The 24,146-nt window shown below is 41.9% G+C and overlaps 1 protein-coding gene across 6 annotated transcripts in view; it reads right to left on the bottom strand.

Moving 5' to 3' along the window:
* Nucleotides 1-24,146, bottom strand: part of znf451 (zinc finger protein 451) — an 81,318-nt gene that overhangs the window by 19,356 nt on the left and 37,816 nt on the right. For all 6 annotated transcript variants that reach the window (XR_013576588.1, XM_078541826.1, XM_078541828.1 and 3 more), the window contains exons 5-9: nt 23,589-23,700; nt 11,214-11,361; nt 9,469-9,595; nt 7,780-7,939; nt 3,598-3,745 (exon numbers count right to left, since the gene is read on the bottom strand). Coding sequence is in view for 5 of the 6 variants with exons in the window: in XM_078541826.1 (XP_078397952.1) it covers nt 3,598-3,745; nt 7,780-7,939; nt 9,469-9,595; nt 11,214-11,361; nt 23,589-23,700 (695 nt within the window). In the remaining variant the exon portion in view is untranslated. The remainder of the gene's footprint in view (nt 1-3,597; nt 3,746-7,779; nt 7,940-9,468; nt 9,596-11,213; nt 11,362-23,588; nt 23,701-24,146) is intronic.

Below are 24,146 nucleotides of genomic sequence, written 5' to 3'. Positions count from 1 at the left end.
ATCTGTTATGCGACCCTTTCTCTGCTTAAACTTGCTCTCTTTTCCCAGCCAGGGAGCTTGTCCTACCTTTCCCCCTCTTGGGGATACACCTGAATCATTCCTCTTTAAAGGCAGCCCATTGTTCCTTTTCGGTTTTATCTGCCAACTTTTGATTCCAATTTACCTGGGGCCGATCTGTCAGCCCTGATTGCACATTGTCCTTTTCCAAAGCTAACCTAAACCTTATTGTGCTACGATCAATGTTCCCACATGACACTTGATCCACTTGACTGTCTTCACTCCCCCAGAACCAGATCCAGCAATGCCTCCTTCCTCATTGGGCCAGAAACATACTAATAATGAAAATTTTCCTGAACACACCAGAAACTCTTCTCTCTCTCTTCCCTTTTCACCATTACAAGCCCAGTCTGTATTAGGATAACTAAAGTTCCCCATCATTACTATTCTATAGTTTTTGCACCTCTCTGTATATTTATTGCCAAGTTGCTTCTCCATAGCTTTCCGACTAGTTGGTGGCCTATAGAATACACCCAGTAGTGTAATGGTAGCTCAACTCTTTTCTTAACTCTAGCCAGATGGGTTGAGCAATTGATTGCTCCAGGACATCCTCTCTCCAGCATTAAAATATTCTCCTTAATCAATACTGCCACCCTCTCCTCCTTTCTTTCCTTCCCTATCTTTCCTGAACTCCTTATATCCAGGAATATTTAGTACACAATCCTGCTGTCTTTTAAGCCAGGTCTCCATTATCACCATGACATCATATTTCCATTTGGCAATTTGGGCCTGCAGTTCACCAACCTTATTTATCACACTGCTTGCATTGAAATATATGCTCTCGAGACCTGATTTAGACCCTATTGCATTGCCTCAATCTAACCTCACCTTAGGCTTTATATTTCTTACTCTCGCCCTATCTACTTCTCCCAAACCTTTGTGCACCTTTTAATCCTTCATAATGCTATCTCCTCATTCCTATACCCCCGTCAAGTTACTTTAAACCCGTAGAGGAAATTCAATTCTCAGGAAAAAGTTCAACTTTTGTTGGAACCATGAAAATAGGGTAGATTGGGAAAACTGGCCCACTTTTTTTTAATGATAATGGAAGTGGCAAGAGCGTTTGACGTAATAAAACAGTGAGTGAGCAGTATCATCACTGTTGTACATCCCAGGAGGAATGGCTTGTATTCCCTGGAGCACTGAAAGGTGCTCTAAAGGAGTTGATAGGGTAGATAGTTACAAACTAGAGATGGGTCATTCAGTGGTGACGTCAGGAAACACTTCTTCACAAAAAAGGATAGTGGAAATCCAAAACGCGTTCCCCCAAAAAACTATTCAAGCAGGGGGTCAATTGAAATTTCAAAGCCGGGACTGATAGATTTTTGTTAGGCAAGGGTATCGAAGGTTATGAAAACTAGATGGAGAGATGGAGTTAAGATACACAATCAAACCCAATGGTGGAACAAGCTCAAAAGGCTGAACCGTTCTCCTCCTGTTCCTATAAATGGACCAAATAAAGCTTTGACACCGAATTCAAAATCAAGGAGACTGGCCCGTCCCACAGCTCCACTACACTCTCACTAAGTGTCAGTTATGTTGTTTAAAAACAAATTAACCTGCAGCCAATATTACCGCTAAGCTGAATGCATGGTCATGCAGCAACATGAAGATATCGTGCAGGCTAGTCACAAGTTGCTCCCTTTAAGATACTACGTATGCCCAGCCACACAAAAAAATTCAAGGTGCCAGATGACACAAAGATTGGCCGAGTAGTGGATAGTGTAGAGGATAGCCATAATCTCCAAAATGATATAGATGGGTTGGTGGAGTGGGCGGAGTGGATTTTAACATAGTGAAGTGTGAGGTCATACATTTAGGGAGGTCAAACAGTTATAGGGATTACACAATAAATGGAAATATATTAAGAGGGGTAGATGTAGTGAGAGATCTTGGCGTATAAGTACACAGGTCCCTGAAAGCAGCAGTTCAAGTAGACAAGGTTGTAAAGAAGGCATATGGAACGCTCTCCTTCATTGGCAGAGGTGTAGAATATAAAAGTAAGGATATAATGTTGGAATTGTATAAAACACTGGTGAGGCCACAACTGGAGTATTGTGTGCAGTTCTGGTCACCACATTATAGGAAGGACATAATAACTCTGGAGAGACTGCAGAGGAGGTTTACAAGAATGTTGCCAGGGTTAGAAAAGTGTAGCTACGAGGAGAGATTGGAGAGGTTAGAACGAAGAAGGCTGAGAGGTGACTTGATTGAGGTGTACAAAATTATGTGGGGAATAGATAGAGTGGACAGGATAGAATTGTTTCCCTTGGTGGAGAAATCTAGAACCAGCAGACATAGATTCAAGATAAGTGGCAGGTGTAGGGGGCACATGAGGAAGAACTTTTTTACGCAGAGGGTAGTGGGTGTCTGGAATTCGCTGCCCAAGTTGGTGGCAGAGGCAGGAACTCTAAACTCTTTTAAAAAGTACCTGGATCTGCACCTTAAGTGCTGCAGGGCTATGGGCCGGGTGCAGGAAGGTGGGTTTAGAAAGGGCAACTGGGTGTCCTCGGGCTGGCATGGACAAGATAGGCCGAATGGCCTCCTTCTGTGCTGTAACTTTTCTATGGTTCTATTCAAATAAACAGGCCGTGTTCAATAAAAATTTAGAGGGAGCATTGCCATGAACCTAGTTTTCTGAATAAATGTTGGTCTCCTATTCAAATAGTGAAAGGTCATGTTTTACTCCATTTGCAAAGCTAAAGTTAAATTTTTAGTTAGGGCCTATACTTGCAGTTTCAAATTGTAACTCACTGCTTAGCAACTTTTGAAGACAATATTACCCTTTGGAGAAAGAAAATTAAATTGTGGGGATATTGGATGCTTTTGAGAATGTCAGTGATCAATGTAGCTCAGTTACTGAAGTGAATAACTGTACACAGAGTGGGTCTCAGTTTGACAATGCTGGTCATGTACTTCAGCTGAGGTACCATGACAGATTTCAACATACCTGGGGGAAAAAAAATCAGCCAGTCTTTCAACTCCCAAATGTTCTTATTTTGATGTTGTCTGGATAAAAGGTGAAGACACAGAATTCGGCCCGACCATGACTGTTCTCACAGTCAGATCGCCAGCTAAGATGCTCTGTCAGTGTGGGGCTCTTCCAGTGCCCATGCCTATGTACTCGACAACCTCTGGGAGGAGGAGGAGGATGGTGGGCAGATGAGATGAGAAAATAACCCAGTGATTTAATCTAATGCAACCAGGACCAGCGCTCCTTTCCAATTAACTTAAAATGAAGGAAAAATAAATATTTCCACTATCAAATTGTTGGATAAACAACTTTCAATTACACAACACTTTCACGCTTCTACAACATTTTACTACATTAATCAGACAAAAATTGGCAGAGCCAAATAAGGAGATATTAGGACAGGTGAGTACAAGTTTGGTCACACAGGAAGGTTTTAAAGACGAAAGAGGGGAAAGGTTTAGGGAGGAAATTTCAAAGGTTAGGACACAGGCTGTGGGGCATCAAAGGCGGATGAAGGGAGTGAGAGAGGAACAAAGACACACACACACACACACACACACCCCCACCTGAAATGCGCCGTCAGTTCTATATGGGTACGGAGCATCTGTTGGCAAGCTGTACATTTAACCTGGAAAGGAATCTCCTGGCACAGAGAAATCAACAACTTTTTTGCATAGTTAGGGAATGGAAGAGGGCAGCGTGTTCCCTGCTCACCTATTAGAGAAACAAGGGGAAAGGGCAAAGGAAAATAGAATTAGTGTTCAGACGACATCCAAAGTTTTGAGTTAAGTTTCTTTCGGCTTCAAACAAGTGAATAACAAAACCCTGGAGATTTTATAAATACAACTAATGGGGCTAAAAATGTGCTTAATGTTGAATTAAAGCTAAGAAGAATTCATTAGCTGCGCAAGGGACTTCTTGCCAAAACTTTCATCTTCAAGTTCTGATGAAAGGACACTGAACTGAAAGGAACTTTCTTTCTTTCGCCACAGACAATACCTGACCTGCTGAATCTTTACAGAATCTATTTGCCGATTCGTCCAGGTTAGCAATTACCTGCAGATCACCAATTTTTTTTTGGAATGCACACAGGCAGGAGGAAGGTCAACGGTTCAACCCTTTTTGTGCAGGGTGAGCTCATTTCAACCAGCCTGGCATTTTTTGAGGGGTGGGGAGGGAGCAATGCCTCGCTTGGTCCTGAGCATTCCTAGGTGAGGCAAGGATTCACTCGAGATGGCTATCCAGCAATTGCTGCTTTTTAAAACAAATTCTCTTCTGGGATGTGGGTGCTACTGGTAAGGCTGACATTCACTGCCTACCCTAATTGCCCTTGAGAAGGTGGTGGTGAGTCATTTTCTTGAACCGCTGCAGTCCATGGGGTTTGTGTACACTCAAGTGCTGTTAAGGAGGGAGTTCCAACATTTTGACCTAGTGAACAGTGAGGTGGTGACACTAGGATCATGTTCAGCTCTTAACTCAACTATCTTTCATTCTATTACAAACGATATTGTCCTATATATATTACACCTAGGACTTTTATAGTGTCAGCCATAGGTCAGTAGTAGTACTCTTGCTTCGGAATCAAAAAGCTATGGATTCATGCCCCACTCTACATACCTGTCCCGTTCAGGAGACAGGAAGGAAAATATAAATATATATCCATGTTGTCCTGGCTATTTTATGAATTTTTTTTTCAGTTTTTCAAAATGGACAATTGCTGGGCTGATAAAATGGCTGCAGCTGATCACCTGCTTGTAGTTCTGGAAGATTCTAAGCTGTTACAATGGCAAAGGCTACCTCATCATCCTCCTGGAATGGGACTTGTATAAACATTCCAGCCAAGCCAACACATAGGATTTGTAGATGATAAGTCTGAACCAGCCAACTATGCACAAAGGTAGAGCTATTTGTGACTCCTAATCTACAATGTTGTGCTAATGGCCCCACTGTTACCTGCTTCAAAACAACGGGTTTTAACAAGTGTGCCTCATTAACTGAATAGCTTGACTCGAAACCACCATCACATGACTGAGACTTGTGCTGTTTGAATTCCTTTAATTATACAGCTTTTGAATTTTATCTTCAGTTGCAGTTTAACCTCTGAAGGGAACCAGACTCCTGCCTTTGACCTCCATCTCTCTCCAAGTCTAATTTCTAATAACCAGGATACAAGAATACTTTGCTTCATCTTCAATGGACTCAACCTGCAATTGAGTTCCTAGAACCAAGACCAGGAAATCTGCCAGACAAGGCACCTGAAAGAACCTTCCTTGGGCAATGATTCTGGATTCACGTGAAACCACAGTTCTTATTTTTAATCATGGTCTTTGCCTGAACCTCTTTCTTTCTCTTATTTCTCTTTTATTGTATGAGTGCAAAAAGGGGCAGACGGTGCGAAACCCCTCTCCCGCGCAGTGGGCAGGGGTGCGTGCAAATAAAATAAGCCAACCCTCTTATTTTACCTTATCTCGAGTTTGTTGTGCAGATATTTTTAGAGGATTGGATCATTCCAAAGCTGAAGGGTTGGCGAAAATACGCCACCACTTATAAAGGGGGACATCAAAAATCAAAAACGCCTATGTTTACAAACAGGTAATGAGTGGAGAAATCAGGGCCTCATCAATGACCTTTCTTCCATCATAAGGTCAGAAGTGGGGATGTTCGCTGATGACTGCACAATGTTTAGCACCATTTGCAACTCCTCAGGTACTGAAACAGTCCATGTCAAAATGCAGCCAGACCAGAACAATATCCAGGTTTGGACTGACAAGTGGGAAGTAACATTCGAGCCACACAGGTGCCAGGCAACAACCATCTACAACAAGAGAATCTAACCATCGCTCCTTGACAGTAAATAGCATTACCATTGCTCAATCCCCCACTATCAACATCCTGGGGTTACCACTGACCAGAAACTGAACTGGACTAGCCATATAAATACCGTGGCTACAAGAGCCAGTCAGAGGCTAGGAATCCGGCAGAGTGTAACTCACCTCCTGACTCCCCAAAGCCTGCCCACCATCTACACGGCACAAGTCACGAGTACGACGGAATATTCTCCACTTGCCTGGATGAGTGCAGCTCCAACAACACTCAAGAAGCCCAACACTGTCCAGAACAAAGCAGCTGCTTGATTGGCACCCCATCCACAAATACTCATTCCCTCCACCACCAACGCACAGTAGCAGCAGTGTGTACCATCTACAAGATGCACTGCAGGAATTCACCAAGCCTCCTTAGGCAGCACCTTCCAAACCCACGACTGCTACCATCTAGCAGACACATCTATCACCACTTGGAAGTTCCCCTCCAAGCCACTCACCATCCTAGCTTGGAAATATATCACCGTTCCTTCAATGTCGCTGGGTCAAAATCATGGAACTCCCTCCCTAACAGCACTGTGGGTGTACCTACACCACATGGGCTGCAGCGATTCAAGAAGGCAGCTCACCACCACGTTCTCAAGGGCAATTAGGGGTGGGCAATAAATGCTGGCCTAGCCAGCGACCCCCACATCCCATAAATGAATTTTAAAAATTACTGAATAGAGCTGAGGATAGTAGAACTGTTAGATTTTCATTCAGCAGTGTTGCGACAACACTGAAGACTATTTGAACTCCAGGATACTCCACCAGTTACAGCTTTCACCCAAGTGCAATCATTACTAATCACTTTCATGTTTCATATTGTGTAAATATATCATTCATCACAAGGCTCCTAATTGTCAATTAAAAACTGCTACACAGGGAAAAATCCACAGGAGACGTAACATCCCCAGTGAATTTCAATATGACTGCCCCTCTCATAACTTGAAATTTTTGCTTCTATGCCGACCGGAGCCATTTGTTTTGTTGGTGATGTATAAAGTGATTGAAATGAGGTTCATCAAAAGTTCATGCATACCAGGAAAGTCCCAGGCTAAGATTACTGCAACCAATGGATAGTGCAAAGTTTTAAATATACATGCAGAGGAGTTCAGTGCTATTTACTGAAACAAACGATTTAGCTATACAAAAAAACATGTTCTAGATTTACCAGAATGGTACTAGGGATGAGGGGCCGCAGGCTACATGGAGATTGGAGAAGCGGATACTGTTCTCTTTAGAGAAGAGAAGGTTAAGCGGTGATTCAATAGAGGTGTTGAAAAATTATGAGGGGCTTTGTTAGTGTAGATAGGGAGGAACTGTTTCCACTGGTGGGAGAGTCAGTAAACAGACGACACAGATTTAAGATAACTGGCAGAAGAACCGGAGACAGGGATGAGAACTTATTTATTTAACACAGTGAGTTGTGACCTGGAATGCAATCCTGAAAGGGTGGGGAAAGCAGATTCAATAATTACTTGGAGAAGGAATTGGATATGCATTTATAAGAGGAAAAATGTGCCCAGCTATGGGGAAAAGAGCAGTGGTAGTAGAACTAATTGGATAGTTCTTTCAAAGCACAGACACGATGGGCCTAAATATTTCCTTCTATCTATATACACACACATACATACACACATATACATACATACACACACACACTATTGTCCTCTGCGTATTACCATCTGCTTTTACTCTCTATGGGTTAATGTAACAATTTTGATATACAACAGCAATGATCTATTTGACCATTGATGTGCATTCCTAGTTTCATCTTTTTAGGTGCTGCATTTAAAGAAGTTGTTTCCAGTTTGTCACTCAGTGGTAAAAGCTCCAGTCACCAAATTTTGATTTCGCATCCAACCCTCACTCCACAAAACCTACCACTCAATTTGTGTCTTTGAAGGAAGTGGTTTGTCTTGGCCATATGCTGCAAGCATTCATCCCTCAAATTAAAAAGGAGGTAGCAGCTTGGGCAAGCGAAGCACTGAGTAATCTGTGGCTCAAGGTCACGCTGATGGCCTTCGTGGTCCAGTGTATTAATCTGCAAAATGAAAAAAAAAAAGGGCAATCCTTTCACCAACACATCCTTCTATTAGAACTACATGCTCTTCATTAACTGGCAGTGGACAGTAAGTCATAGAATGGTTCAGCACACAGGAGGCCATGTGGTCTATGATGTTTGTGTCAGCTCTTTGAAAGAATTATCCAATTAGTCCCTCTCCCCCTGCTCTTCCCACAAAGCCCTGAAAGTTTTTTGCTTCAAGTATTTATCCAATTCCATTTTGAAAGTTATTATTGAATCTGTTTCCACCACCCTTTCAGTCAGTGCATTCCAGACCATAACGGCTCACTATGGTTAAAAAAAAAATTCTTATCCTCTTCCCCTTGGTTCTTTAGCCAGTTATCTTAAGTATCCACTGATTGCCGACCAAGGTGCCAGTGGAAACAGATTCTCCCCATCACAGAAACAAAACTTGCTCAAGTTGCTTGCACATTAATGGGGTGTCACTAACTGCAGGTACATGAGGGTCTTCATGAGCACATGACCCAATGCCCAGAGGTCGAGTTTCTGGTTGAAATTCACATGTACCACAGGTCATTCATCTCAGCTGAATCCTGCTGTGCACAAAGCGGCTCTAAAGCTTGCTTAGCTAACAGACATCAAACTGCAAAGTAGCTCATTTTACGGTTTGAAGAGGAACGCTTTTGTTTGAGAACTGCGATAAAGGTACCATGTAACTCCAAGTCATTCACTGGTTACCAAGTGACAGTCGTAGCGTTCTGACTAGCTTAGATATGATAGGAGCAAGATGCAAGGAGCAGGTGTGCTTTATATAGTGTCTTAGATCATGGCTGGCATCACAAACTGATTCTAGAGAGTAGCAGCAATGTGTGTTATTTGCTTTCAGTGAAGTTTCAGTTTTGAAGAAATACAAAGCAAACAATCCTGAAGCTTTACTTAACCGTAGTCATTGGAATTGCATAACCATGCAATTCAAAACAAACTTGTTGAGGTTAGTTTGAAGAGCTCGATACAGTGTTCCAACATGATTATAAGCATACCACTGTACTCGGTGTATGACACTCCTGGACAAGATGTGTCAGCTGTGGCTCAGTTGCACTCTCACCTCTGAATCAGAAGCTCGTGGGTTCAAATCCCACTCCAGAGACTTGAACACATAATCCAAGCTGACACTCCCATGCAGGACTGAGGAAGTCTGCACTCAGATCAGCCGTTAAACTAAGAGACCATCTGCCATCAATGGGTAAACACAAAAGATTCCATTGCACTGTTTTGAAGAAGTGTTGCGGAGTGGAGGGGGGCGGAGAAAGGACAGAGCGCGACAGGACGAAGAAGACTAGAGAAGAGCAGGCTGGGAGGGAAGACAAAAAACATTAACAGGAGGAAACGAGGTAAAGCACTTGGACGAATTCATCAATAATTTAGGAACTTGCATACTTAAGCATGTACATGAGCAATGGCTACCATGGTTAACTTAAAAAGGGAAAAATAATTACATAGGTATATTAAATATGAATTTTATTCATCTTGCATTTGTCATAATGTACCTTTGAAGCCAAATGCTCTTCATATTTCTGTAGGTTTATGAATCGTTGACAGCATGCAACACAAATATACCAAGTAGATGGAGACCCATGAAGTGTAATCGTGGGATCACAGGGAGAATGGTCAAACCTTTTTAAAAAAAAACAGATTTGACAAGTTACCACAGTATATGAACTCCTCCAAGCCAGCCAATAGCAAAGATTTAGAAGAGCACAGCTTCCAACAAAAAAGTTCCTGAGGGAGATTCTTAGGGTGATCATGTTCCATCTGTAAGCTTCTGCACCCATCATGTGAAATATAGACATTTCGCTAGAATGTCTATAACGGTCTGGCATAAGTAATTAAACATAAGAAATAAGAGTAGGCCATTTGGCCCCTCAAGCCTGCTCTGCCATTCAATAAGATCTTGGCTGATCTGATTGTAGCTTTAACTCAACTTTCCTGCCTGTTCCCGATAACCCTCGACTCCATTGTAGATCAAAAATCTGTTCTAACTGTGCCTTGGATATATTCGATGCTGGTCTTTTGGAGGAGTGACAGCAGGCCACTCACACCATTCCAACATTGACTTTCCATCAAGTAGCTAAAACAGAACCCCATGTGTTACCCATTAAGTGGCCCTTGTGCTCCTTCTGTGGGGAATAATGGAACAAGAGAAGGCCATTAAGTTCCTCGAGCCTCTTCTGCCATTTAATTAGACTATGGCTTATCTGTATCCCAATTCCATTTACCAACCTTGGTCCCATTTTCTTTAATACCTATAACCGACAAAAAATATATCAATCTCGGTTTTGACATTTTCAATTGCCCTCCAGCTTCAACAGCTTTTTGCAGGAAGAGAGTTCCAGATTTCCTTTGTTGAAGACGTGCTTCTGACATCACCCTAAACAGTCCAGCTTTAATTTCAAGGATGTGCCCACTTGTACTGGACTCTCACCAGAGAAAATAGTTTCCCCTATATCTATCTTAATTCCTTTAATCATCTTAAACATCTCAATTAGATCACCCCTTCTCCTCCTTCAGGACCATGCCCTTAGAGGGTGTTGGCGACCATGGACTGATTTTGATTGGTCCATGATTATGCTTGGCAAAGTGCTACAGTGGTTTACTTTTGCCTTCTGCAGCGTGGCTGACCAGGAAACTTTTCCACTCTTACCGCATGCCATCAGGCACATTGGATGGATTTACAGGTTGATAGTCAACCTGTTTGGCCAACTGATGAACACACCTTCCGTGGCCATCAAGTCCTGAGGTGGGATTTGAACCCGGAGCTTCTGGCCCAGAGGTAGGGTCATTACCCACAAGACCTCCAGGTCAACTTTTATAATCAAATGGAATGTAAGCCTAATTTATATGTCCTATCTTCATGATTTAACCCTTTCAGCCTTGTGCCATTCCAGTGAATCACCATAGCATACCCTCCAAGGCCAATATATCCTTCCTGAGGTCATATATTAGGAACTGCACGCAATGACCCGAGGAAGAAACATCAAAACTCAACTATAACAGGCCAATAGAGTCATTCACAGGTATCTCTGAATTAGACAGTAACAATTCAGTAATCACTGCAGCCATTCAGTACCAACAGGAAAAATTTAAGAAGTCTGAGTTGACAAGGAGTTAATTTACGGTATTTACCCAATTGCTTAATCGCTGTTCTGCAGTGTTTTGATTTCTTGAAGAAGTCTTATACAGCCATTTACTGATATTACTTTTAGTACTATCAAGTTTAAACGAAAATGCCTACCTTTTCAAGTGCCCCAAAAGCAGATGTCTATTGTCAAACTTCCTGTTGCAGTTCATTATTGGGCAGTCAATGGGATCAGGTGTCACTGAAGCATTTGTGTGTCTTCTATATCCTCCACGGCCAAAACTGACAACCCCAGGCTTTGGCCCTGTTTGGCAAATACATTGGGGGAGGCGGGAGCAGAGAAGAGAACAAAACATGGAAAGTAAGAAATCAAGAGCAAAAGAAGATATAAAACTTGTTAACTTGGTCAGGAGAACCAGAATAAAATTAACCTGTGGATTTACCACGTAAATTGCTCCTAATCTCACAACTCACTTGGAAGGGCTTGGAAACTTTCCTCATCCTTAGAACATAATTTTGCACTGAATAAATTGCAGTTGTTTACAAAAGAATATGGTCAGGGCCATTGTCAGAAGGAGGGATCCAAATATAGGACCAAATGTACAGGATTTCCTTTTGTTGAATATTTTTATGTGATGGAATCTGTGGTTTCAAAGCTTGTATTTTTTGAGAGTGACCCCAGTTGTCAAGGGAAACTGAGAAAGCAAATTAACCCTTCCTCTTTCAAATGGAAGAAAGACTGAAACAGACTGGAAACCAAAACTTCTGGAGAGACTGAAACTGGTTGAAACCATATATAAGGACACAGAGCCAGAGCTCAGTCGATGAGTCCAATGATGCAGTACAGGCAGGCTGATAAAGACAGGGGCTACATCCAGAAGCTGAGAATAGGCAAACATACAGTTGCTGCAGCTGTTTCTGTTACTTGAAGATAACATTGGTGGATCATCCAGACTGTCATAAGCAGAGTTGAGAAGGTTCTACAGACATGTGCCATTTTTGGTCAAGACCATGCTCATGGATTGGCTGTGCGCTGCTGTTGCTGGGGATTAGGCTAAATCCAAGAAGGGAAGGAACTGAAATTCTTTGTGAAGACGACAGAGTTTTAAAGGACTTTGTGACTGAGGCCAATGACTTGTCAGCTGAGTGGACTGCCAAGCCAATTGAGATGATCTGTCTTATTTGTGACTGCCATTTAATGTGTAATTTATAGTTTATAATCAACAGTAATTTGCAGAGAAAGAACTTCTATTTAACTGTTGGTTATATTTAGGAGGCTTTTGAGAATGTGAGCGACATCCATTAAAGACTCGGGGCTTCAAGTCTGGATTTGAAACCATTTGACAGTGATTAAATTGGAAGCAGAAAGTTTAAAATTGGTTACTGGAACTGGAAAAAAGGGAAAAAAATTAAATTAGCAGGCTTTCTCGTGGGTTCACAGTACTAAGTATTTAAAATAGCCACATTTGACGCTAAAACTTTTGTAGATCAGGGTGAGGTAACTTGGACTGCACTAAAAGCATTACATATTGAAGAACTAAGAGTTATAGTTAAGTAGATAGACAGAAGCATAAGAAGTAAAGTGGAAAAAGCCAAAATCGTCTAACTCTTGGCTAATCGCTTTGGTACTGAATCAGATATAGAAGAAGCAAACTTAGCAGCAGAAATTGATGAAGTCGTGTTAGCTAAAATACAAACGGAGGGGGGAAATTGCCAAGAGGAAAATGAAATTAGGGTTCCAAAGGGAAAAGGGACAGTGAGAGGAAAGGGAAAATGTCACAACTCACTGGGGGATAGTGCGCTGTGGTGTCAAGCCCCACTGCTCCCCGAGCTGTGACAAAAATAAGAAAGTTTAATCAGGCCACCAAATTGCCCCAATTTTACCTGTGTAATTTAATTTAATTTAGATCAACAGAATACGAGCACCAGGTTTGTAAACTTAACAAGTAAACAACTGTTTATTAAATAAGTTGTTTTTAGCCAATGACCAATGACAAAAGAAAAGAAATATGAACTGCTCTCAACTCTATAACTTACTCTACCTCTTTTTAACCCCTATACACAAACACAAACATAAAACACACAAAAAAAGGATTTTAAGGGTGAAGTAAAAACAGTTCGATAGCACCAATCTGGAGTACAGGGTTAGATGAGTTGATTTTGCTTGAACTCTTCCAAGCTCCTTGCAGACTTGGACTGCAAACACGAGGTGATCTTTTAGCACTTCCAGTCTGTGGTTTACTAGTTGAAAACCTACTTATAATGTCTCTACTAGCAATTTCTCTTGACGGGGGTTTCTCAAAAAAACAGGATATAGAGATGTGAGGGATAGCCAGCTAATTACTATGGCAGAATTATTGGAATTTTACCAAAAACACAGGAGGGGTTTTTTTTAGGTCTTTCCTCTTGGCAGGTTGGGATCCTTCTGCTGGCTACTACTATTACAAAACCCTGGTCCCCTGGTCAGCAGCCAATCGAACGTCGTTGCTAGACGGTTCTCTCAAACCTTTCCGGCACCATCATCCAACCTAGCACACACTGTTCCAAGAAGTAGCAACATTGTAGATTTTCTCTTCCTGCTTCAGGGAACAAGTTTTATTTAAATTGCAGCCACTGTAGGTTTTAAAAGCTACAGTCCAATCTTAAAGTCACAGTCCACAAACAATAAAAAACATGTTCTTTACAGAAAGAAAAGAGGAAAGAGAAAAGCAATTGCAGTGGGGGAGAGAAATCAAGCAGTTTGAACTGGAAAAGGAAAATCTAAAATTGGATAGTGCAGGTGCCACTAGAAATTCTGATTCTGATTCAGAGCACAGCTTTAATTTTCCGAAGCATTTACAGCTGGTACCCAAATCCAGTGAAGAGGAAGTCAAATCCTACTTTGAGAAAACTGCAAAAAGGTTAAAGTGGCCAAAAGAGTCTTGGACACTATTCTTACAGGGTGAATTAGTTTCGAAGAGCTCAGGAAACTTATTCCATATTAAGAAAGCTCTCTGGGTTATGATCAGATGAAATCTCCCATTTTAAATGCCTATGATTAATGCCAGAGGCTTACTGCCACAAATTCAAAAACTTCTGAAAACAGCCTGCCCAGACCTACCTTGAATTTGAAAGAGAGAAACACGTGGCTTTTGATTGCTGGGTAAGATCCCTAAAATTAGATCCCTCTTATGAAAACTTAGGTGAAATAACTCTATTGGAGGAATTTAAAAACAGTATCCCAGTTAATATAAGATCCCACATTGAGGAATAAAGGGTTACAAGATTGGGGAAACTCTGCTATCAGAGCAGATGATTATGAGTTGACCCAGATCTTTTAATGCAGGAAAACTTTTCCCAAGTAATCTCCAGAGGTCCAGGAAGGACAGAAAGTGAGAGAATAGTGGTAAGTGGGATGGTAGGGAAGGGCAGAAGGCGAAGGAGGAAAACCTCCAAGGAGAAGGAGAATGGGGTAGGAAGGAGAGACAGCTCTCCAACTTTTAAGAGACAGGAAGGGCCTTGCCAAACTTGCTTCCATTGTGTAAACCTGGTCATGTAAAAGTGTTTGGTTCAGGTGATCGGTTAGATAGGACTTCTTTCAGAAATTTGAATGAGGATAAAGACCCTGAAAATAGCAAGACTGAATTATTTAGCAAGCTTCCGTGACAGAAGCCCAGCAGGCAGAGCCTGGTTTGCGGCGATTGTCTCAGACGGCGTGATCTGAGGAAGAATCAAAAAGGGTGGAATGTCAGTACCTAAAAATAATATATTGATGAGGAAGTGGCGATCTCTGAGAGACCAGCAGATGAGGAGTAGGCAGTAGTCCATCAAATTGCTGTCCCTCCTGGCTATTGCAGGGATATTTTAAGAATTGCCCAAGAGATTCCAATGGCAGGTCATTTCAGAATAAGAAAGACTCAGGCTAAAATAATGAAACACTTTTATTGGTCAGGATTGTATGGGGATGTAGTTGAATTCTGCAAGACATGTCACAGTCGTCAACTGATTGGGAAGCCCCAGGCATCGATTAAACCAGCTCCACTGACCCCAAAAGCATCTTTCGATGAGCCATTTAGTAGGGCTCTAGTATATTGTGTGGGACCCCTATCTAAAACCAAAACGGAGTATCAATACCTCTTAACCATCATGGATTTGTCTACCCGATTCCCAGGGGCAAAACCCTTAAGAAAAATTGCTGCAAAGGTGGTGATCAAAGGGTTACTTAAGTTTTTCACCAGCTACGGGTTTCCCAGGGAAGGTCAGTCTCACCAGTGACCAAATTTCCTGTTATGTGTATTCCAGGAGGCAATGTGTATCTTAGGAATAATACAAATTAAATCATCTGCATATTGGGGCACTGGAAAGATGTCATCAAACCTTAAAAACTATGATTTGAGCTTATTGCTTTGAATATCCCAAGGACTGGAATAAGGGAGTTTAATTTTTATTATTTGCCATTAGGGATGCACCTAATAAGTCAACTTGGTTTAGTTGCTTTGAGTTAGTATGTGGACATGAGGTAAGGGGGACGGCTTAAATTCAAAGACAAAGTTATGGCCTCGAAAGAAGAAACTACTACGTGCCCAAATTTCAAGGGAGACTGTCAAAAACACTACCAGTAGCTCAGGAACATCTTAACATTTCCCAACAAATAAGGTAAAACCAAGCAGATAAGACAGCTGAAACGCAAACTTTTAAACCTGGGGATAAAGTACCAATTCTGCTACCTATGCCAGGTGAACCACTGGAAGCTAGGTTTAATGGACCTTACGATGTGAAAAAGACACCAAATGAGGTAAACTATATAATTTGAAACCTAGACAGAAGGAAACATCAATGTGTGTGTCATAAGTCAGGGAAGCTAGTCAACCAGTGAGTGTACTCCAGATAGCAAAGAATGGTGATATGAGCACACTTGAGGGTTCAAACGATGAGTCAGAGATTGAAAGTTCTCAGGCTGAACCCCCAGTAATGAAATTAGCCAATATGAAGATGTTAAATTTGGATAGAATGTTATACCATCACCCAAAGAAGCCTCAGGGTGACAGTCAAACTGCTTAAAAATGACTCATTGTGTATAGATAGACCAGGGTGGATGCTTTTAGCTATGTGTGACATTGATGTGAGAACTGCTACACCGATCAACAAAACCCTTACCGGCTCAATCCTGGAAAATTGGCTCAAGTCAGAGAGGAAATTAAATTTATGCTGGCCAATGATATAATTAAAACAAGTCAAAGTAGCTGCAGTTCTCCAGTCGTGCTGGTACCAAATGAAACTTGATGGATGACTAAGATTCTGCATCGATTACAGGAAAGTTAGTGCTGCAACGACAACTGATTCTTATTCAATTTGCCAACTTGAGGGTTGCATTGATAGAGTTGGAAGTTCAGACTTTGCTAGTAAGATAAATTTGCTTAAAGGTTACTGGCAAGTCCCACATCAAGCCAAAGAAATCTCTATTTTTGAAACCCATGGACAGCCTATACCAATGTAAGGTTATGCCATTTGGAATGAAGAATGCACCAGATACTTTTCAAAGATTGACAAACCAAGTAATCACTGAAATACACAACTGTGTTGTGTACATCAATGATCTATTGGTCTACAGTAACACTTGGGAAGAACAAGTGGAAAACCTAAGTTCACCATTTGATAGGCTTCAAAAAGCTGATTTGGTGATAAATTTGGCAAAGTTTGTCAAGGCCAAAGTTACCTATTTGGGGCATGTCATGGGGCAAGATTAAGTGTTTCCCACAGAAGTTATAGTTCAAGCAATTATGGACTTTCTAATCTCTGAAACAAAACAGGAAATACTACAGTGCCTCAGAATGTATCAGTTCTACTGAAATAAAGGAAAAATACTGTGGATGCTGGAAATCTAAAACAAAAACAGAAAATGCTGGAAAAACTCAGCAGGTCTGACAGCATCTGTGGAGAGAGAAAGAGAGTTAACGTTTTGAGTCTGTATGTCTCTTCTTCAGAGCTGTTGAGATTTTCCAGCATTTTCTGTTTTTATTTGGTTCTACTGAAGTTTGTCCCGAAATTCAGCACGTTAGTCGCTTCATTAACAAACTTGAAAAGAAATAAAAGTTAAGGACAGTTTTGTCAGACCACCTTCGAGAGGTTAAAGACCAAATTAATACATGAACCTGTTTTAGCTGCTCCAAATTTCAATAAACCAATCAAAACAGCTAGTGATGTAGGAGTGGTGTTGCTACAAGATGATGACACTGGTATAGAGTGTCCAGTCAGCTATTTCTCCAGCAAACTTGGTACATACCAACAAAAATGTATATGTTTCGAATAATCAATGAGACACTTTAATTTAAACAAAAGCAAAATACCGCAGATGCTGGAGACATCTAATAAAAACAAAGTGCTGTAAAAACTCAGCAGGTCTGCCAGCATCTGTGGAGAGAGAAATAGAGTTAACGTTTCGAGTCCGATATGACTCTTCTCTGGAAATGACCAATTTACACTGCTCATAACCCACTGGTGTTTCTGGAGAAGTTCTGCACGGTGAATCTTCTGTTGTTTCGTTGGAGTTTGATGCTGCAGCTCTTCAACCTAAAAACTGTTTTTCTCAGAAACATGCTCAATGCGATTGCTGATGCTCTGCCCAGAGTTTAAAGGAGGAGTGTAGAAGAGAAGGCAGGTTACCATAACTTAAAGGCTATGATGTTTGAATCCTGTTAATCCTTATTGTCACATTCACTTGCTTTGGTTGAACCCTTATAATTAATAGATAAGAATGAGTTAATTGCAAAATTAACGCAATAAGCTATTTGTTAAAAAGTTCAGTATGATTAGAATTTGTTATATATCAAAACTGCTGTAAAGAAAACGTTTACTCTTTCCTAAGGGAGGATGGGGGGCCGGGGGTTGGGGGAGGGGGATGTGTGGTGGAATCTATGGTTTCAAAGCTTGTATTTTTTTTTAGACAAACCGTAATTGAAGTGGGAAACGCAGAAAGGAAATTGAGTTTCCTTAGAAACAGGAAGGGTAAGACTGAAACTGAGATTGGAAACCAAAACTTCTGGGGAGACTGAAACTAGTTGAAACCACATAAAAGGATGCAGGGCCAGAGCTCAGGTGATGATTCCAGTGGTGCGGTATAGGCTGGTTGAAGAAGACAGAAGCTAGATCCAGAAGCTAAGAATAGGCAAGTATACAGCTGCTGCAGCTGTTTCTGTTACTTGAAGATAAAATTGGTGGATCTACTCCATCCATCCATAAGCAGAATTGAGGAAGTTCTTCAGATGTGCACCATTTTTGGTGAAGACTGTGCCTGTGCAGCTCGGGTTGGCTGTGCACTGCTGTCGGCTGGGAATCAAGCTAAATCCTAGAAGAGGAGCTGAAATTCTTCATGAGAAAGGCAGAGTTTTGAAGGACTTTGTGACTGAGACTGATGGCTGAGTGGGCTGCCAAACCAATTCATAGAATCCATCTTAATTGTACCTGCTATTTAATGTGTAATTTATAGTTTATAAGCAACTGCAATTTGTCTGTTAATTCATGTTTAACTTATGTTGATTTTGGATTATAGAGTATAGGTGGTTACCTAAGATAGTATTTGGTGTCTGCTTTGTATTGTAAAAATATTGCAGCAATAACATTGCATGGCTGCTAGCCAGCTTTTAAGTATTTCATCCAAGTAATATGCTTCACATGTGACCAGTTCCAATCCTCAGCCAAAAGCAACACAACAGCAAGAGTCAACAACAACAACTTGCATTTATATAGCATCTCTAACAGTAAAACATATTTTGACACCAAGCCAAAGGAGGAGATATCAGGAAGGGTGAACAAAAGCTTCTTCAAAGTGGTAAGCTTTAAGGGGCATTGGAGATATTTAGGGAGTGAACTCCAAAATTATGACTTAGACGCCGAAGGCACCGGAAGGAATGAAGGAATTCAAGGATACACAGAAGGCCCGAGTTGCAGGACCGCCTAGCTCTTGCACCGTTGTTGGATTGGAGGAGGTTAGATTGGATAGTGATCCAGAGGAAGGGCCACAGCTGATGGGTTTCCTTCCCTGGCCCCATTCATGATGAGCAGCCAACAGGAACTCAAGCTACTGGCCAACTCACCGCATGCAAGGATTGAACCTGGAGCCTTCCTTGTTTATATGGTTCAGCCTTGCATCAAACCATATGTGTCAACACAGATAACAACACAGCAAAGTATAAGTCTTAAACCACTTGGAAAAAGCAGAGGGGAATTCTCTGCAATTTTACAGCTACAGGGTCAATTATTTCCCTTAATATATTTTATGGACAATAGCAATATAACTCTTTCCTTTTGAGAATATTTGATATGTTGTAAATCACACAATACTTTAGAATTTTTAATTGTAGAACACTCCTCTAATTCTGGCCTCTTGCCATTCCTGATTACACCATTAGTAGGCATACCTTCAGCTGCCTAGGCCCGAAACTCTGGAATTTCCTCCCTTAACAACTTAATCTCTCTCCTCCTTTAACATTCTCTTTAAAATCTACAGCTTTAAACAAATTTTTGTCCACCTGCCCTAATATCACCTTGTGATTTGGCATCAAATTTTGTTTTATAACGTTCTTGTGAAGTGCCTTGGGGCATTTTATGGTAAGGCAAATTGATGTTACCAAATAAATAATTTTTTTCTGTAATTTTATACCACCTGCTTTCTAACCTTAACATTATGAATGAGTAGGCCATTCAGCACCGAGCATGTTTTGCGCTAGTTAATCATGGCGGATCTGTACCTCAACTCCATTTATCCACCTTTGCTCCCTATCTTGATAACCGACCTGACAAAAATCTTATCGATCTCAGTTTCAAAAGCTCACGATTATCCCAGCTTCCACAATTCCAAACTTCTGCTATGCTTTACGTGAACATGTGATTCCCCAATTTCCCACCTCAATGGCCAAACTCTAATTTCAAGATTTTGCTCCATTGTTCTTGAATCTTCCTCACAGGATTTTCTATCAACCATATTGAATCATTTTAACATTCTATTCCGATTATTTTCTGAATTCAAGGGAATACAAGCCAAGTTTATATATTCAATCACATGAGGGGGAAAGGAATAGAAGCTTATGCTGATGGGGTGAGGAGAAGAGGGATGGAAGGAGGCTCACATGGAGCATAAACACCAACATGGACCAGTTGAGCCAACAGCCCATTTCTATGCTACAAATTCTTTGTAATTCTACATAAAGTTCAAGCAATTCAATCCTTGGTAACAGTTCGAGGAAAATATTTCAGAAAGCAGCATCTTGACTTCCCCCAGATTCAACACGCAAGGTGACACAGATAGGCCTGATCACAGAAAACAGCAACCATATTTGCAAATCTAGCTTCCAGGTAATAATCTCCCATCCCAGTTACCCCATGTGTCAGAGCTTCACTGTCAACAACCTGATGGAGATCCGCCTTCAGGTGAACACAAGAAGCTATATATAACAGGTTGTGAATTGCCAGCAACTCTGATATCTAACACATGAAAGTCGAGCAACATGCGCCAAATTTACTCATCACCAAAGGCTTAATCCAGATTCACAGCCCTTCGGCAAAATGTGGTAGTTGAGGTTGTGCCCTGCCCCCAGATAAATCTCTTGGAGTCTACCCCTCCTCAGCCTTTTGCCACATCGAGCACAGGGGCCAAAGAAAGACCTTTCGTTGCATACCTGGGATCTTGAAGAGACCTCAGTTGGGCATTCCCACCAATTAATGACAATCTTTGTTCAGTCATGAATTCAGCTAAAGTATTAGCAGATGGGTGCATTCAAGGAGGGTACTGAGGCAGAGATAATATCATAATCGAAGGTTCCACCAGGGCCACTCACCTCCAGGCCCCATTACAGTCCTGGTTGAAATTTGGGCTGAAGGCCAGCATTTGTTTCCCATCTCAAACTGCCCTCAAGGTGGTGGTGCTGGGCCAACTTCTTGAACCTCTGCAGTCTATCTTGCATAGGTACACCTACTGTTGGGAAGGGAGTTCCAGGATTTTGACCCAGCAACAGTGAAGGAACGGTGATGTAGGTCCAAGTCAGGATGGTGTGTGGTTTGGAGGGGAACTTGAAGGTGGTGGCATTCCCATGGATCTGCTGCCCTTATCCTTCTAGATGGTAAGGTTGCAGGTTTGGAGGGTGCTGCTGAAGAAGTCTTAGCGAGTTGCTGCAGTGCATCTATTGTATGTTACACACTGCTCCCATTGTGTGCTAGTGTTGGAGGGAGTGAATGTTTAAAGTGGTGGATGAGGTGTCAATCAAGCAGGCAAAAGCAAAATACTGTGGATGCTGGAAATCTGAAACAAAAACAGAAAATGCTGGAAAAACTCAGGTCTAACAGCATCTGTGGAGAGAAAAAAAAAGTTAATGTTTTGAGTCCGTATGACTCTTCTTCAGAGCTAAAGAGAAGCAAAACTGTAATTAAATTTATACTGTTTAAGGGGGGTGGAGCAGGTGAAGCTGGATAGAAGGCCAGTGATAGGTGGAGACAAAGGAGAGATTGCCAGAGATGTCATTGACAAAAGGATGTTAATGATAGTGGTACTGGCTAAAGGAGGTGCTGATGGTGGCATTAAAGTCAGAAAGCAGAATGTGATAATAGCAGGACAAGGGTAAGCACTCTGGAAAGAACAACATGAACAAGTGACAGGTGGCTGTTGTGGGGGTGGGTGGGGGAGGGGACAGTAATGGGAAAAAAGATTGAAAATAGGATAAAAGGTGGGGATAAAACAATGGCTAAAAATAAATTAAAATAAAAATAAGCGGATAAAAAATTTAAATTAAAATTAGTATTGAAAAAAGGGGATTTTTAAAAAAGGGGGTGAGGATGGGGGGGAGAATTCATGGTCCGAAGTTGTTAAACTCAATGTTAAGTCCAGAAGGCTGTAAAGTGCCTAATTGGAAGATGAGGTGCTATTCTTCCAGTTTGCGTTGGGCTTCACTGGAACATTGCAGCAGGCCAAGGACAGACATGTGAGCATGAGAGCAGGATGGGGTGTTGAAATGGCAAGCGACAGGAAGGTCTGGGTCATGCTTGCAGACAGACCGAAGGTGTTCCACAAAAGCGTCACCCAGTCTGCGTTCGGTCTCTCCAATGTAGAGGAGACTGCATTGGGAGCAGCGAACGCAGTAGGCCAAATTGAAGGAGGTGCAAGTGAAGCACTGCTTCACCCAAAAGGAGTGTTTGGGCCCTTGGACAGTGAGGAGGGAGGATGTAAAGAGGCAGGTGTTGTACCTTCTGCGATTGCATGGAAAGGTGCCGTGGGAGGGAGATGAGGTGTTGAGGGTGATGGAGGAGTGGGCCAGAGTGTCCCGGAGGGAACGGTCCCTACAGAATGCTGACAGAGTGGGGGTGGTGGTGGTGGTGGTTGGGGGGGCGGGAGGAGAAGGGAAGATGTGTTTGGTGATGGCATCATGCTGGATTTTGCGGAAATGGCGGAGGATTCTCCACAGATGCTGTTAACTCTTTTTTTTCTCTCCACAGATGCTGTTAGACCTGCTGAGTTTTTCCAGCATTTTCTGAGCAGGTGGGCAACTTTGTCCTGGATGGTATCAAACGAGAGTATTCCATCACACTCCTACTTGTTCCTTGTAGATTGTGGAGATTTGGGGAGCCAAAAGACGAGGTACTGACCACAGAACTGCCAACCTCTGACCTACTCTTCCAGTTACAGTATTTATATAACTAGTCCAGTTCAGCTTCTGGTTATTGGTAACCGCCAGGATGTTGATGGCAACAGTAATGCCATTGAATGTCAAGGGGCAATGGTTAGAATCTCTCTTGTTGGAGATGGTCATTGCTTGGCACTTGTGTGGGGTGAATCTAACTTGCCACACATCAGCCTAAGCCTCAAGGTTGTTTAGGTCTTGCTGCATATTGGCACAGACTGCCTCAGTATCTGAGCAGTTGCGAATAGTACATCATCAGAAAACATCCCCACTTCTGTCCTTATGAAGGTGGGAAGTCATTCCTGAAGCAGTTGAAGATGGCTGTGAACACCACCATGCAAGTTCCCCTCCAAGCCACAAGTCATCCTAACTTGGAACTCTGCCTTTCCTTCCAGTTACTTGGTCAAAATCCTGGATCTCCCAAGCAGCATATGGACTGCAGTTAGAAGGCGGCTGACCACCACCTTCTGAAGGACAATTAGGGATGGACAACAAATGCCCGCCTTGCCAGCAACGCTCACATCTCATGAATGAATAAAAATAAACCTCTTTAGAGATAACACTTGGCCTATGTGATTTTTCTGGATTGGTTTCCATCACCTAAGGGAGGAAAATCAGAGTAGAATTTTCACAAGTGTTTCTTTTCCCCTATTTTTGTTTTTGCCTCTCCAGTTGATTCCACAGCTGCTGCTGGAAAGGGTGAGAAGAAGCAATTAGCCATAATGGTCCAGCTGGCCTTTCCTGCCTGTTACTTTTGTGTACGAGTATGGATAGGTTCCCCTGCCCCCAACCACCCAGATTACCTCCATCTCCCTTTAACTCAGAGATCCACAATGCAACCAAGCAAAAATCATAATTTAGAAGTGAAATGGAGGAGAAATTATACCTGGTACTTTTAGCCAGCCGTCAACACATCTTCTTGCTTCTTCTGTAGCTGGCTGTCCCTGAATGAATTCCAACTCCTGCATGCCATGAGCATGCTGCGAATCCACCTTCTCCTGCACAAAGACACAAAATAAAAACCTAATAGGCAAATTCATCAGTAATAGCTAACAGCTTGCAGCAACAGGGCAGGTTATGGTAAAAAATTAATGATAGCAGAGGGAGACTTACATCCAATGTAATAACATTACTATGAAATGATTTAAAGTCTCCCACAGAAGAAACATTTTAATTCAGTGTTACTCAACAGCGAACCTTATGGGAACTCATGGTCTTGAGCCACTTGGCTTGAAAACGTGTGATGTTCGATGCCGAGAGAAGTTTCCTCTCATGGGGAATCTGGAACTAGGGGGCACAATTTCAAGATGAGAGATCTTCCATTAAAGACAGATGAGGAAGAATTTCTTCTCTGGGGGTCATTCTTGTTTGGAATTCTCTTCCCCAGAGAGCAACCGAAGTTGGGTCATTGAATATATTCAAGGCCGAGTTAGACAGATTTTTG

This window comes from Cetorhinus maximus, chromosome 5, assembly GCF_964194155.1.
Source record: "Cetorhinus maximus chromosome 5, sCetMax3.hap1.1, whole genome shotgun sequence".
NCBI classification, from domain to species: Eukaryota; Metazoa; Chordata; class Chondrichthyes; order Lamniformes; family Cetorhinidae; genus Cetorhinus; species Cetorhinus maximus.
The sequence above is the reverse complement of the archived record's forward strand: the minus strand, read 5'-3'. Positions and strand labels throughout refer to the sequence as shown.